The 16724-nt window shown below is 44.9% G+C and overlaps 1 protein-coding gene across 3 annotated transcripts in view; it reads left to right on the top strand.

Moving 5' to 3' along the window:
* RFTN1 (raftlin, lipid raft linker 1) overlaps positions 1 to 16724 on the top strand; it is a 200700-nt gene that overhangs the window by 15551 nt on the left and 168425 nt on the right. For 2 of the 3 annotated variants that reach the window (XM_028099111.2, XM_028099110.2), the window contains exon 2: positions 2246 to 2398. In XM_028099111.2, the coding sequence (XP_027954912.2) occupies positions 2254 to 2398 (145 nt within the window). In that variant the 5' untranslated portion in view covers positions 2246 to 2253. Of the gene's footprint in view, positions 1 to 1851; positions 1984 to 2245; positions 2399 to 16724 lie in introns of all 3 variants that reach the window. The other variant, XM_028099109.2, reaches the window with a different exon arrangement.

The following is a 16724-nucleotide window of genomic DNA, read 5'->3' as shown; positions in this document are numbered from 1 at the left end:
TATTGGCTCACAGCTGCTTCATTTGTCTGCCTTCCTAGAGAGAGTCGTGCTATAAAAGCAGTTGCTTAACCAGGGTTGCACGTATTCCAAAGAAATGAATCCTTAAGTTTGAGATCTTGAGGATTCACCGATACTACAATTTTGCTGCTGGCTGCTGGTACTATTTATTTTTTCTGTGTCAGATCATATGCATGACTTACCCAGAAGCTTGTCGTGTCCTGGGAGACAAGAACAGTGTCCTTCGGGGTGAACTTGGGCAGAGACCTCAAGTTTGGGACAATCTGAGTGAAACCTTAAACTCCAGGTTATAAATTGGGAGAGTTTTTCTGATGCTTCTTGGCACGCCATCCCCTACCTCCTCCCGCCTCCTTAACTTTTTTCTGAGTTATTTTACTCATCCTGATACTCCTCTCCTTTTTTCTCTGTTGTCAGGGAACCTATCCTTTATAGAAGATATTAAATCATACTAAAGTGTTAGTGGCTACCATAAGCTTCGTTCATTGCCCTTCCTGTAGAGATATTTGTGGTTTCAAAGGAGATCCTGAGGGAGAGTGATTCTGATTTCAAAGGAACGAGTCTCTAATGCTAGAATTTACCTAATAGGATAACAAGAATGGGAGGATTTTCGAGGGAGAGGTTTCTTTTTTTGAGAGCCCCAAACAGTCTTTCTTAGGGAACTGGGTGTACAAGTGACTTACTTGGTGAGCCTCTGGGTTATTTCCAGTTCTGTTCTGGTGGTGACAGTGCTCATCTTGCCGGGTGACCTGTTCCCCAGTACACAGGAGCCTTCCTGTCCACTTCTCTTCTGCTTAGCTTCAGCAGGTGCCACTCGGCTTGCTTTTTCGTAGTTAAATATGCAGCCTCTCTATATATCAGCTGTTCTATCTGCAGAACTACAGAGTATTTTACAAGTAATCAGTTCATGCAGATTGCACATAAATCATGTCTGCCCTGGCCCTTTGGACACTAATGTTCCCTTATTAAGGCATAAGTAAGCCTTCCTGTTCTCATCCATCCTTCCAGACTTTTTTTAATTACTGAAAAGTATAGCCTGGTTGTCATGACACCACCCTCTTCCACTGCTCCCCTCCCCCCCCACACTTATTGCTTTTTTGAGGTTCATTTTGTTTTTTCTGGAGCTTGCCAGTTTGCCTTAGGAAGCTGGGCACCTTGTGAATGGATTAAGCAAAAGGAAATTCTTATCTCTAAAAGGAAGCGGTCACCACGTTTCTGTTTGTGATATTCTTGGCCAGTTCATATTTTTGTGAAATATGTTCTGATGGCAGCTCTGGTACCCCAGAGAAGGGGGAAGTATTGGTCATGCTCCATGCACAAAAGGAAAATATCTTCTGCTGAAGTCTGGAGAGTGGATAAAAAGTCACTTCATGAATGTCATTCTGCCTAAATAAACAGAGAACCCTCATTGTTTTTAATCCCTGGAAAGGCTGGGAGCTGAGCCCACCCTAATACGCACATTATCCTAACATTTCTCCATTTTTCTTTCAAACTGTCGCCACAGATCTTCGCTCTAATACACGTGGGTTTCTGCTTCCAGTTTCTCTGGCCCTGCTATTAGTGTTCAACCAGTCTTCATTTTGGTCTAAAATGACTCTCTAAGAACGTGGAAGCATACTATTATTTCCTGTGGTTTGGTTTCAAAAAGAATAAAAGGGGGACTTTTAGATGAGGCCCAGAAAAATACCACCGTCTACTTTTAGAGATGTTTTATGAATATAAATTCCTGTCTAAATAATTACTGCTGGAGTTTGGAAATTGTACCAACAACTTACTATTCTCTCTTAGCAACCACAGCAAAAGTGACACGTCTCTTGTTTTGTTTTTTCTTTTCAGATGGTCTGTCACCATAATGCACCATATTGCTTTTAAGAACTCATTTTTTAATCATGTGTACAGATTAGAGTGGAACTGAGGCACTCTGAGGTATTATTTTCCTCAGATGGGGGAAAAAAAGAGAGAAGACAGGTATGCTTTTGGTGTCATTATAGAAGTGTGGGGTGGCTGGTAATGGTTTCCTCACAGAAGGAGAAACCAGCCTGGGTCCGGAGTGTAGTTCTGCCATGTTCAGGTCAGACACTGAATTATGCTCTGGGTTGCATAAAGGCTGAGGTCCTTCATGTAGTCTTCAGGGAAATACGGGGTCTTTTATACTGTGGTGTTTAAAAAAAAAAATCTCAGAAAAAAAAATCGCTCTCCTTGTCCTTTTTTTTTTGGTTTCTGCTGGCAGCTGCTGAAATGGGTTGCGGATTGAACAAGTTGGAGAAACGCGATGACAAACGGCCTGGAAATATCTATTCGACTTTAAAGAGGCCTCAGGTGGAGACCAAGATTGATGTGTCCTACGAATACTGCTTCCTGGAGTTCACAACCCTGAGTGCTGGTGAGTACAGGCGGCCAGAGCTCCTGGTGGCCTGTGAGCTCAGACCCAGCCCTGTGCCCGAGGTCCCCTCCCACCCTGGGGCAGGGCTGGTGGGGCGGGGGAGATGAGCAGGTGGGGTTGGGGGGCTATGGGGAACGGGAAAAGATGGGCCTTCGAAAAGGTACTGCTTACAGAAATCCAGATTTTTATGTGGAACTCTTCACTTTTTAAAAGATAGCAACTAATTTATATTGTAACAAGTTAAAACCAGGTGTGAGTCAACTAGTACAGACATGGGGGTGGGCTGCGTTTGGCCCATGGGCCAACTAGTTTGCAGACTCTGTATTGTAGCAAGCCATGTGCAAAAGGCAAATTTGCCTTATCTTCTATTAACGTGCCTGTCCACCTAAATTTACCTGCCTGTTGTCTGGCCTCTTTCAAGAGTGCTTGTCCATCTGGGCTTGACTTTGCCTCATCCGAGCTGCAGGGTGTCCGGGTCACCTCACTCACAGTGTCGCAGTAGCCCTGGGGTGACTGGCAAGCGATAGCCTTTTCACCCAGAGCATTTGCTGAACACGACTGTGTGCACAGTATTGGGCTGATGCTGTGGGGAGATCGTGCCGTGTGTCCTGGTTTCCTGGAGCCTCTTATCTAGTGCGAGAGAAGGCTCACACACATGAAAAAACGACAGCAACAAAACCTCAACAGACTGTAATTATAAGTAAGAAAACATAAAATATGTCTTCAGAAGAGGAAAGATCATTCTTTTGGTGTAGGGGGCAGTCCCTAGAAGTTGCACACAAACACGAGTGCTAACTGACTCAGGCACCTTGCCACTTTGTCCCTGGGCTGCCGGGTATATTTTAAGTTCCTATTAACAGAGAAGAGAATTCGTGGGAAAGTGCTCATATTTGGGGGTTTGAGTCTGGCTCTGCTGTGGAGGGGCTGGGCTTCTGTCGAATGGGCACATGAATACCCGCCTCGCAGGGCAGCTGGGGAGACTAGAGGAGGAAGGGTCTGAGAAGCTCTTAGCAGGAGGCCAGCACATCATGGGGCAGCTAGTGTTACATCCACTCCTGTTCCTGCTGTGACCACCTTGCGCTGAGCCTCCCACTGCCTCTTGAGCCCTGAGACACATGGCCTGCTGGGCGTCTCTGCAGGGACGTTCTGTGTGCCCCTACACGTCCCCCACGTCCACCACACTGAGCCCAGTGTCTTCCTCATCAGATTGGCTTCCTGCTGGTGCCCTGGGTGCATAATGTCACCACCGTCCTCTCAAACGGACTTGACACCTTAGTCATCTGTGACCATGCCTTCTCCTTGCCCACGATTTCCATTGTGTCACCCAAGCCTATTGAAACTGCTTCTGAAAATGCTTGTAACGTAGCTGATGTAACATGAGCAAATCTGTATGCAAAATGATTGGGAGCATTTGGTCACCCGTTATTTGTTTGGTGAACATTTGAGTGCCTGCAACAGTCTAGGCTTTGTAGAATGATGGAGAAAACCAAAGTATGTATAGGAAAAGAGAGCGCAAGGAAATATGCCAACGGGTTAAATATTGTTCGGAAGCTGAGAATACAGGGGGATTCTTTTTCTCATATGTATATATATATGAGAATATATATAGAAGTATTTTTTTCTGCATCACGGTTATATTTATTATTAAGAAGAGTACGTTTTGCTCACAGAGACCTCCATGAACCTGTGCCCTCCTCTGTGTACTCACTGCTCTGTCACGGACACCTGAGTTGCCTCCCTCACTTCCTGATTTGTTTGTCTGCTGCCTTGCGACCTGGTCAGAGCACCCACACTGCCTTGCCGCACTGTGCTTTCTTTGATTGAACTACCTTTTTTGTTTCTGATTATGAAATGAACGTACCTCCATTATAAAAAAGCAAGGAAAACGCCAGACAAATCCCAACTGCTCTCCTTGTTTCTTCCTTTCCCCCTAGAGATCATGTCACTCTTCTGCTCAAAGCCCTGCAGTGGCTCCCCTCACCCTGAGAGGCACCAGCTACTCTCCACCCTCATCCTCCAGATCTTTGTCCTGCGTGTTCGGCCATTTCAGCCTTGCTGTTTCTTGAACTCTCCAGGTCTCCTCGGGGCCTTTGCACTACTTGTTTCCTCTGCCTGGAAGTCCTCCCGGAGATAACCTTGGCTCAAACCCTTCACTCCCCCTTTTCTGTGAAACCTTCCCTAACCACCTATTTGCAATTTCTACCTACGCCCCGACTTCTCATCCCTTTGTCCTCTTGATTTTCTCCATAACGCTCCCTATCATCTAACATGCTGTATATTCCACCTATTGTTATTTGTTGCCTTATTTGTAGTCTGCCGTCTTTCATTAGAAGGTAGGATCCCTCTAACGAGTGCAGGGTTGTGTCCGTTTTACCCTCTGCTGTACTCTAAATACTTTGAACAGTGCCTGGCACATAGTAGATAATCAATAAATATTTGTTGAATGAATACTTAATGTATATTTTTGTGTCCTGCTTTTTTGCAGCTTAACATTGTACGGTGAAGCAGTACCCTGTCGTTCCATATGTTCTCAAAATATGATTTAATGGCTGCATATGATTTAATCACTCCACATACCATAATTTATTTAATGGTCTTCTTTTATTGGACATTTAAGTTATTTCAGGCTTTGGGCTATTATAAATAATGCTGTGATAAGCAGCGCTGTCCATAAATCTTTGTGTGCATTTTTGATTATATCCTCAGGAATTACTGAGTTGAAAGATATGAATGTCAGGACTCTTGATAAATTGCCAGATGGCCCTCTAGATGGGACCTATTTGTATAAAACACAAATCTGATGATGCCAAACCCTTTGGCTGGTTCGCTTGGAAAAATGCAGTGGAGAGTCTACCTGGTGCTCAGGGCCTTCCCCAGCTCAGCCTTGCCCTTTGTGGACCCCCCCTCCCCACTCCTGCCTTGGAGGACAGTTGGCTGTGCCCCCCACCCCCATCCCAGCTTCCACTCTTTCTGCACAGGGCCCACCCCACCCCTCACTGCTTGCCAGGGTCCCACCCACCGGAAACTGTTCCTTCCCAACATCCATCCCATCGGCATTACTCTCTTCTGCATGTCTGCCATTTGTCAGTACCGTCCTTATGACACTTTTATTACATCATACATTAAACGTATTTGTGTTTCTTCGAGGGCAAAGATCAAGCCTTGCTCATCTTTCTGTGCGTCTTTCTCGTTCACACTTTTTAGCTGAGAAGAGCGTGTCCTACGTATCTGGGTTCTAGTACACCAAAGTAAGTGTTACATAGGCTGACTTGCTTCCCTGGCAGCCTGTCGAATTCTTTTCCAGAAGTTCTAGTGGGGTCGTTTACTATGGCTCCAGAATGGAGCCAGCATTTGTTGAGAGCCTACTATGCGCTCAGTCCTGTGATGGTGCGTTATGTCTTCCCAGCTTTTTCAACTTTATGGAAATATAATTTAAGCACATTACACTGCATGTATTTAAGTGTTCAAACCCAGGAAACCATGACCTAATCAAGATGCAAAACATTTCCGTCTCCCACAAAGTTTCTTCGTGCTCCTTTGTTATCCCTCCTTTTTCCTAGCTCTCTGTCCCCAGACAACCAATGATATGCTTTCCATCATTGATTTTATTTTCTAGGATTTTCTATAAATGGACTCATGTGGTACATACTTTTTTTGGTCTGGCTTTTTCCACTCAGCTTACTTATTTTGAGATTCATTTGTGTTGTTCTAAATTTTTTGAAAGATCTTTACTTGTTTATTTGAGAGAGAGAGTGCACGAGTGGGGAGGAGGGGCAGAGGGAGAGGGAGAAGCAGACTCCTCGCCGAGCAGGGAGCCCGATGTGGGGCTCTATCCTGGGATGCCAGGATCATGACCTGAGCTAAAGGCAGACGCTTAACCTACTGAGCCACCCAGGTGCCCCATTTGTGTTGTTTTGTGTGTAGTAGTTCGTTCTTATTTTATGGCTGAGTAGTATTCTCCTGTGTGGATGTCCCACAGTTTGTTTATACATTCACATGTTGATGGACATTTGGGTCGTTTCTGTTTGGGCTATTATAAATTAACATTCATATTTGTGCGGCTTCTTATGTCATTTTATTCTCACAGAAACCCAGGGAGGTATATGGGTACACGCATTCCTTTTCTGCAGATGGGTAACCAACAGTCAGAGAACTTAAGTAACTTTTCTGAAGATGCAGTGCTAGGAAGTGACTGGGGTGGAATTTGAACTTTGATCTCTTGGGCCCCAGAGCTCTTGTGCCTCATAAACGGCAAGGTGCTAGACAAATAGGCATTACCACCAAATAGAATATTCTTGTTAGATAGTTTGTGGTATCATGTAGAGGGGCATGAGGCTATTCCTTTTCCATACAGTTTTGGCCATAGAAGATTTTTAAGTAGCACTTGATAGATTTCTTTCTCATGGAGAAAATGCTCATCTAACTAACAAATTACAAGTTGGGGAAAAGGGTGTGGGCCCCTTCCACCTGGTGGCTTAGGCAGGAAGGGGACATGTGCACTTTTACGGAAGTCAGAATCAGAGTTTGCACTGTTCTGTTTGTCCCTTACTCAGAGCTCAGTGCTACTGTGGATGATATTGGAACACGCAACCTCACTTGTTGGGCTGACTGAGGTGAAAAGCAGCAGGATTCTCAAAGTGAAGCACATAACCTGCCAAAAATCTCAATTCTGAGTGATTTGATTGGGTCTTAAATTTTAGTTAAGTCTGGTCACCAAGGGATGAACCTGCCCTTTGGTGGGTTTCATCACAGATGGAGGCCTATAAAGTGCCACAATCTCTGCAAAATGGTGCCTCATTATCCCTTTTGTACATGTTTTGCCAGCTTCTCTGCGCCAGGCCCCTCTAATACCACTTGAAAGCTACCTGTGTCAGCTGCATGAGAATCAGTTGTGTTTTATATGTGTTTGGTGCCAGGGATGGTTGGCACAGGGAGTGGCCTGCGTAATGAGGTTAGTGCCCAGGGCTTGATTTTGCTCAAAACATCTAGTCCTCTGCTGTGCTGTACAGGAGCCACCAGCCATGTGGCTGTTTAAATGTAATAATTAAAATTAAATAAAATTAAAAATTCAACTCCTCTCTCACACTCGCCACGTTTCAAGCGCTTAACCGCCGCATGTGGCTGGTGGCTGCCATATTGGACAGCACAGGTAGAAACCATGTCTGACGCCATAGTAAGTTCTATGGGGCCATGCTTCTCTAGTCTGTCTTTGAGGGAGGATAACTTGGTTCCAGGTCTGAATCTGCATCTCTAATTCAGATTAGTGTGCCATTTTTATTATGAAAGTTTGCCCATGGGTCCAGTAGGGACCGTAAGATGACAATTCATTGATTCCACAGATATTTACTGAATGTTGACTGGAGGCCAGATGTTGTGTCCTGAGGACATATGGGTGAACCAGACAAGAGGTATTCCCAGTTGCCTTAGTTAGCCCTGCTGCCATAACAAAATACTCCAGACTGGGCAGCTTAAACCACAGACATCTATTTTCTCACAGTTCTGGAGGCTGAAAAGACTGAGCTCAGAGGGCCGGCATGGTTGGGTCCTGGTGAGAGCCCTTTTCCTGGCTTGCGGATGGCTGCCTTCTGGCTGTGTCCTCACATGGCTGAGAGAGAGGGACAGAGAGTGAGCTCTCTCCTGTCTCTTCTTTTTTTTTTTTTAAGATTTTATTTATTTTATTTGACAGAGAGAGAGAGAGCAAGCATACAAACAGGCAGAGTGGCAGACAGAGGGAGAGGGAGAAGCAGGCTCCCTGCTGAGCAGAGAGCCCGACACGAGGCTCGATCCCAGGACCCTGGGATCATGACCTGAGCTGGAGGCAGACCTTAACCGACTGAGCCACCCAGGCGCCCCTGTCATGTCTCTTCTTATAAGGACATTAATCCTATCAGATTAAAGCCTCACTTTTTTTTTTTAAAGATTTATTTATTTATTTATTTGAAAGAGAGAGAGAGAGAGAGCACGAGAGGGAAGAGGGTCAGAGGGAGAAGCAGACTCCCCACCGAGCAGGGAGCCCGATGCGGGACTCGATCCCGGGACTCCAGGATCATGACCTGAGCCGAAGGCAGTCGCTTAACCAACTGAGCCACCCAGGTGCCCTAAAGCCTCACTCTTAAGACGTCATTTAACTTTAATTATTTACTCCAGATAGTCTAACACTGGGGTTGGACTTTTGAAGGGACACATTCAGCCCATAGCATCACTCTAATCCACTAGTCTAGATTGGTTCAAATCTCTTACAAATGAAGAGCCAGGTGATTGTAGGACTTGATGCTAGCATGATGGTCATAAAAGGGACATGGTAGCCCCCAGTCTTGTTGGAAGGGTGTGTGTGTTGAGGAAGACCTGAGATCTGTAGGTGTATTTGGAGTTAGCCAGGCAGAAGATTGATGGTGGAAGGAGATGGTCTTTCAGGACAGCCTATGGGAGGTTCAGAACCTGGAGACAACATTGCATATATAGGAAGATGTAGGCAGTTCATTTTGGTTGGAGTGCGATCTTTGGGAGAGGTAAGTGGAGGCCAGATGACTAAAGATCTTAGGTCTTGGACTGTGGAGTCTAGCTTTCTCAAGAATGCTGAAGGTTTTTAAGGTGGGAAGAGGGTGGGTGACATGATCAAATTCACATTCTGGAAGCCTGCTCTGGGTTTACAATGGAGGAGAATGAAAGGGGTAAAACTGGGGAAGGAGAAACCCATTTGGAAGCCGTTGCAGTCATCAGGCAACGGGTGGAAGTGGCCTCTGCTGAGGGAGTGGCAGTGGGGACAAGAGGAGTGGGTGGGGGGGTGAAGAGAGATTAGGAGGTGGTCCCGAGGACTGACTGGCAGGTAGGGGAGAGCGGTGACTGGAGGAGTGGGTGGTGTGCTGGGCACCTGCCCAACTGGATGCTCAGATTCACTTTAAAGCGTTTTCAAATGACACATTCACTCCAACATCCAAGTAGCCCTCGGAGTCAGAGAGAAGGCATTTTCTTCTTCTTCTTCTTCTTCTTTCTTCTCTCTTCCTTTTTCTTCTTCTTCTTTCTTCTCTCTTCCTTCTTCTTCCTTCTTCCTTCTTCTTTCTTCTTTCTTCTTTCTTCTTTCTTCTTTCTTCTTTCTTCTTTCTTCTTCTTCTTCTTCTTCTTCTTCTTCTTCTTCTTCTTCTTCTTCTTCTTCTTCTTCTTCTTCCTTCCTCTTCTTCTTCTTTCTTCTTTCTTCTTCTTCTTCTTCTTCTTCTTCTTCTTCTTCTTCTTCTTCTTCTTCTTCTTCTTCCTCCTCCTCCTCCTCCTCCTCCTCCTCCTCCTCCCTTCCTCCTCCTCCCCCCCTCCTCCTCCTTCTTTTCTTGTTTTTTTTTTCAGAAGAGAAAAGTGCCTTGATGGATAGTAAGTAGGAAGTGGTACCAGAACCCAGGGTTTTAACTCTCTTCACACAGGATTTTTCTACTGCACATGAAAGAGAGCCTAGTGCCAACCTGTTCTCTGCACCCCCTTTCTGTTCCTTTGCCCTGTCAGACCTACTGAATGGTGTCTCAGTGTATTTGTATATGTACCTGTATTAAGGTATAACTTATGAACAATGAAATACACCCATATCTAAGTTTGTGGTTTAATGAGTTTTGATAAATGTAAGCACCCATGTAACTGTCACCACACCCCAGATAGAGAAATTTCCAGTCACCCCAGAAAATTCCCTCATGCCTCCCCTTAGCCCATGCTCCAGACAACTGCTGATCTGTGTTCTGTCACCATAAATTAGCTTTGCTTCTTTTAGAACAACGTAGGAATGGGATCATACAGTGTATAGTCTTTTGTGTCTGACTTCTTTAACTCAGTGTAAGGCTTGTGTGATTCATCTGTGCTGTTTTATGTATCAGGAGCTCATTCCCTTTTGTTTCTGAATAATATTCCATTGTTTAGATGTGCCATGATTGGTTTAACTGAACATTTGGGCTGTTTCCAGTTTGGGGCCGTTATCCAAAAAGATGCTATGAACATTTGTGAACAGGTCTTCTGTGGACATGTTTTCATCTCAGTTGGGTAAATAAGTAGGAGTGGAATTGCTGGATTGTTTGATAAATGTATGTTTACCTTTATAAGGAAAGGCCAACTATTTTCCAAAATAGTTGCACCATTGAACATTTCCAACAACAATGCGTGAGAGTTAAGAACTTCGTTTTTTGCGTGTCATAATAAGAGCTACTGCTTATTCAGCACCTTGTGTTGTATTTGTCAATTTTAAAAACTAACAACAACCTCAGGAGCTAGATGGTTAACTTCAGGGTGTAGAGGAGTGATTTGAGATCTTGAGTTTCGGGAGGTTGTAAAAGCCACTTGCCCTAGACCAGCAGTGTGATGGGTGTTTGTAGCCTAGCAGAGCCATCACCGTGGGCTCTCTCGGTTCCCAGATCTCCGGCACACCGGCTGGGCTGAAACGAAATTGAAAGGGCTTCAACATGAAAACCTTGAAAATTCCCTCCTGCTTCATTGCCTGTCTTCTTCAGGCTCATCTTCTGTTTCTCCTCCTCAATTCTTGCTAAGAAAGCATTCCCATGACACGCATTACAATTTCTAGGATTAGCTCACATTGCCACATTTTAAAAATTCCCGTCTTTGTGGTTTTCCTGTCCAAGAGGTCTTTAAGAGCTGACCTTTGGGATTCTTTCTTCCACATTGTGCTGACCAGGCTCATACTTGGATTTTTGGCTGCCAACATTTTGGCCTTCAGCTCTGTATATAAATTTGGGGTGGTCATGATAATATCACAGGATGACATTCATGGTTCAAAACATGCAGGTTGTGCATTGAGTCATTTTAGGGTCCAGTTTTTATTCAACTTCCACTCTGGGTAACCTTAGTCCTCTCTGCAACTACAAAAGCAGCTAGTAATCTTTGTCTATTTAAGTTGTCCTTTTAATCTCGCTCCACAACCAGGAAAAAGACTAATCTGAAAGGATGGATCGTAATTTACATTAAGGCCCCAAAATTAACAGATTCAAGTGTTTTGGGGCTATTGGGTGCCTAATGGCTAGTTATAAATCCTGGCACTGTTAGCCTGTCAGATTTCATGGGTCATGAAGGGAGGTGATAAGCAAGGTCTAAGATACCATCCAAAAATAATGTAACTTTCAGAGAAAGACTGCGAACCTTTAAGACATATCATTTCCTTAAAGTCATAGTTCTCCAACTTGAGGGTGAATCAGAATCACCCGGAGGGCCTTCAAAACCCAGAAGCCCAGGCCCCAGAGTTGCTGATTCATTAGGCCAGAGAACCTGCATTTGTAACCAGTTCCCAGGGGATGCTGGAGTCCACATTTGGAGAACCTTCAAAGACCAGGTGAAGTGCAGATTTCTTTTATCTGAGTGGAGATGGCAGAATAAAAAAGGCATGATTTTTTTTAGCATAAGATAAAGTCAATAAATCCTTACATACCTCACTATATATTATGACCTACTCATAATTTATTTCCTTGAAGTAGCTTATAATATATTTGAAAAGACAGGCCATACTCATTATGACAAAAATAGTACCAGTAGATACAATGATTGATTCTCAAACTTAGCTTAAAAAATTCCCATGCCCACCCTACACCCCAGGCCAGTTCAGTCCATCTTGGGGAAAGGACCCAGACATCAGTATTGTTTGAAACTACAGGTGATGCCCGTGCACAGCTGTGGTTGAGAACGAGTGAGTGGGCATTTGTAAAGTGCTAGGTGGTTGGTGTAATGTGGGCACCCCACCTGGTTACCTTCAGGTAGGTCACATGTGCTGAGATTTTGTTTCCCTTCAGCCTTGGGACTGTTTGAATCTCCTGCAAGTTGTCTCCTGGTCCCCGATGTCTGATTTCTTTTCCCAGAATACTGAGCGACTGTGTGACCTGGTATAGGTTGGGAAGCTCTGGAATGAACAGTTGTTCTCAAACTTTAGCAACACCAGAATCACCTGGTGGGCTTGCGAGGACACAGGTGGCTGAGCCCCTACCCCTAGAATTTGTCATTCTGAAGTTCTGGGGTGGGGCCCAAGGTTTTGCATTTCTAGCAAGTTCCCAGGTAATGCTTCTGCTTGCTGTTGCTGTTATGGGGACCACGCTGAAATCCACCAGGTTAGGCCATGGGCAGTGAACTCCCCCCAGGAACCAAATACCTCCTTCTTTCCTGAGTTCTCTGCATCTCAGTTGTAACTGAAACCCAGCTGTCCTCAGTGGATATGCCACCTCCCCAGGGTACCCAAAACCTTAAATGGTTAAACTTCAGAAAAGCCAGTGCTTCTCAGAATGGCTCCCTTTTATCCATTCTTACCCTCATCTCCTGACAGTCGTTCCATGAACCTACTCGCTGTTCCTGAGATGGGACCACACGGTCCTGCCCCTCTGCTCTCCGTATGGAGTGATGACTCTCCTCCAGCATACTCCAGGTCTGAGTCCTCTGTCTCCTTCAAGGTCCAGGGAAAGCTTCACCTCCTCCAGGCTGTGTTCCCTGAAAGCCCAGCTCTGGGGGCTTCCCAGCCACTGTGGAGGGGGACAGTAGAGGACGCAACAGGGAAGCATGGATTTGAGGATGAAAGGCTGCCTCAGTGGGGATGAGTGTCTGCAAGGTGGTTGCTGGGCACGGCTGAAGGAAGAGGGGTGAGAGGTGGGTTTGGGGAACAGTTTCTTGCTGGCCAACAGGTTTGTAGCCAGTGGTCTGGAGTCTTGCAGACAGCCCCTTCTCGGCTCAGAGACCTTGGCTGGTGAGCCCTTCCCGCTCATTGAGGGCCAGAGGGCATAACCTGGTTTGCGGGACAGTCAGAACTGTGGCTCTGGCCAACACACGCCGGGCATATTGGGGGCCCGGTTATATCCCCAGTATCTAGATAGATCTTTATTTTCAGTTACATGGCTCATCACACTTAGCTCTAAACATGCCACCTTCTTAGAAGGTGTGCTTAGTAGGCTGTAGTTGGGCCCCACCAGTCACGTGGGTCAGCCTCTTCCTGGGCTCTTTTCTGGAAGCCTTTGCTTTAATTAGGCCTCCACCACTTCTGTTCTCTGCACCCCCTTTCTGTTCCTTTGCCCTGCACTTGCCAGCCAGACCAGGCCCCGTACAAATGAGCTAGAGTTGAAAACCTAAAACAGGTGTGAATAGATGAGCTCGAGTCTGGGATGGATCAGGGAGTGGGCTAGGAGTGACACTTGGCTGCAGGGGGCCTACAGGTGTGGGTCCCCCTTTATAGGGAAGCCTGACACGGGAAGGTATGGAAAGCAAGGAAAAGAACTGGGAGATGGGGGTGGTTATTTGCATGACAGGAGGATTCTTGGTTTAAAGTGGGTTTCGTCATGGGGTTCCTTTAGATGGAGCCTCAAGTGCCCTCAAGTGTTTGTTTTGCCATCCTTAATGAGGTATTTATTACTTCTCTCTAAATATGATACCTGCAGCTTTAGAACATAACAAATTCATCTATAATATTTGCAGCTCTTCAGCAGAATTGAACATAAAGTCACTGATGTTGATGACATTTTTTTTCTTTTTCGGGTAAAACAAACAAACCAACCAACCAGCCTTGAAGCAAAATGTCAGAAGCCATGAAGAGGGGGAGGAGGTTGGATAGAAGGAAGGCCCAAAGCAGCCCTTGATGTTACAGCATAAGGCAGGAAATCCCCTGCTCTGAGTTGGGGGTGATGGCTTGTTACATCCCCTAAACCTTAAGCTCATCCGTGAGGGAGGGTCCTCCTGCTGCAGCCTTAATCTTAATCTTAATCTTAAATGGCAGAAAGGCTGTTCTAAGCCCGTGCCCTCTCTTGGCTCCTGAGGATCCCCTGAAGATGATGAAACTGTGACAGGAGCAATGGGCCTGGATGATGATGGTGATATTGTTATTATTGGTAACGAGAGCAACAGTAAGAACCGCTAATGAGCTACACACCATGCTCTGTGCAAATGAATCCTCACAGGATTCTGATTTTACGGATGAGTAAACGGGACTCAGAGAGGTTACCCAAGATGCCGATGGTCACACAGCAAATACAGGATAGGGCTAAAATCAGAACTCAAACTTGCCTTCTTCAAATCCTTTGCTTGTAAGCAGTGTTGGCTGTACCCCAGGTCTCTCTGGTACAGATTTGAGGCTTGGTGGTCTCTGACCTGTCATTCGAAGGCCCACTGTGCTGGCCTTCCATTTGACTGAGCCCTGCTCTATCTAGGGAGAGCTTACCTATGTGTTTTGGTGAATGGGGTAAGGACGATGAAACCCACAACTGGATGTTATGCTCTAACCTGTCGTATTGATGGGGAGGCCCTGTCACAGGGTGAGCGTGCAGCTTGCGCCATGAGCTTGAGCTTCGGTCTTCTGATTCCACCTGGCCTGTGTGCCTTGCTGCCGCCCAGGACCCTCAGAGTCTGGGGCTCGGGAGCCATGCAAAGATCACACGGTCCATCACAGGTTGGGAACCACTTTCTTTTTTGCCAAGATCACGAGTGTGGTTAATAACCCCCTAGAGTATAGTGTAGGCTTCCATTTGTTGCTGGTTTTCAAATAGGGCTGTTTGACCTCTAGCTCAGATTTGGAAGGCCAAGTCTGAACTTGGGTACATGTGGATGGCTGCCATTTAGTCCCAGTTTTGTCACTATGCCAAGCCCAGAGGCTATCCTGTGCCGAATATAGACTCCTCCTTTGCTGAAAATAGTACGTGCAATAGGGTAGGGAAACATTTTTCTTTCCTAGAAAATTGCTCCTTGCTGTTCTAGGTAGCATCGACTTCTGTGAAACCATCTGTTCCTCCCTGTATAATTTCCAGGCTATTAGATTAAACAGTTTCTCCTGACCCACTTTCGGCTTCTCTTTCCTTCCACCGTTCATTAATAAATTGGGTAGCAGAGTTTTCGTGGAGAGCCGGGTGTGTATATTTATTTAATTTCAGTTTGGACAACAGCAATTGTTGGGCGCTGTGAACTTATTTAATTTCCTACCCGTGTTTCATTTTTGTTTCAGTTTCTGTAATTGCTAAGAGTTGGTTGCTTTTCTTGTTTTGTTTTGTTTTGTTTTGTTTTGAAGACTCCTGAAAGGAAGTCGGGGCATGAGTTATGAGTTGAGGTTCTGAGGTTCTGGTTGGGGAGGTGTGCTAAAAACAGGCGCTGTTTTTATACGGAAGATGTGGAGTGGTAAGGAAATCGATTCCCATAAAACATGTCTGACTGCAGATAAATATGCTATTACGGAGTTTGCGGGGATTTTTAAAGATAAATGAGATAGTATGTGTGACATGGCTTTTCCTAGCAAAGCGACTCTATACATCTTCTGTATTGTTGTTGCTTTTGATAATGCAAGCAAGTCTATTAGTATTGTTATTGTTAAATATTCACTAATGGAGGTAATAAGATTAGATTTAAGAAGAAGGAAGGCATTCTTTGCATTCCTCTCTTAATGTAAAAATTCTTCCTGCTCTTTTCCCAGCTGCTCTGAAGCCAGACCAAGAAACAGCACTCAGTGTTGTGTGAGAATAGGCTCAGGTTTGTCTGTGTGTGTGTCTGTGGGTCTGTGTGTAAACAGTAAATTTCAGCGACTTAAGGCTGCCTTCAGTAAAATGGCATTTCTTGGTGAGGACTGTTATCTGTCAAAGCAAAACCAAATTATTTTTCTGCGGAATTCATAAAAGCAGTGCTGTTGTAGTGGGAATAATTTTTATCTAATTTGGTTAAAATGGAACAGAAAACAAGTTAATGTTCTATGTATTCTACTGATTATTGTTACTAGTGATATTGCTTCAAAGCATTTTTATAAAGAGGCTTTCTCCAACACTTTGACCAGATTTCACTGATGCTTCAAAGAAAGGAAGCTTGTTGAATTTTGTCTAGGAAATTTTTTCAAAAGCAGTTCTGGTGTGAAAAGGCAGAGGATTCTGGCTTCTTTAAGTTGCATGTCACTGTCCTTATACCTAGAAAGTGATTTCCTCAGTTCTATGTTTTTACAGGTCAGATCTTCTGATAAATGAAAATTACATAGGTGATGGGTACCTGCAATGCTTACCAGCAGCTGAGATGTTTTCCTGTTCTATTGCATAAACATACTTTTCAGGTGCATACATAGGATTTATTACGAGGAGGATACATTAGTTTGACAGTCTTCTTCTGGAAAGAGGAAGGGGATTATCTCAGTTGGGCATCCCAGGTGTATATTCAGAGTCACTTAGTAAGCATGAACACAGCGTGGCACCGTGTGGAGCAAACGTTGTTTTTGATCCAAGACTGGTAATATGTTCCTAAGGGATCTGGCATACTTGGTCGGATGGACTTTCCTTAACGGGGAAAGCAGTCTGGTCTGACAGGCTTATTCAATAAAATTAATTTATTGGATATTTATTGATTACCTGCTCTTTGT

This window comes from Eumetopias jubatus, unplaced genomic scaffold (assembly GCF_037043125.1).
Source record: "Eumetopias jubatus isolate StellerSeaLion01/CBP00866 unplaced genomic scaffold, mEumJub1_p1.0 scaffold_1, whole genome shotgun sequence".
NCBI lineage: Eukaryota > Metazoa > Chordata > Mammalia > Carnivora > Otariidae > Eumetopias > Eumetopias jubatus.
This window is presented reverse-complemented; position numbering and strand designations above follow the sequence as displayed.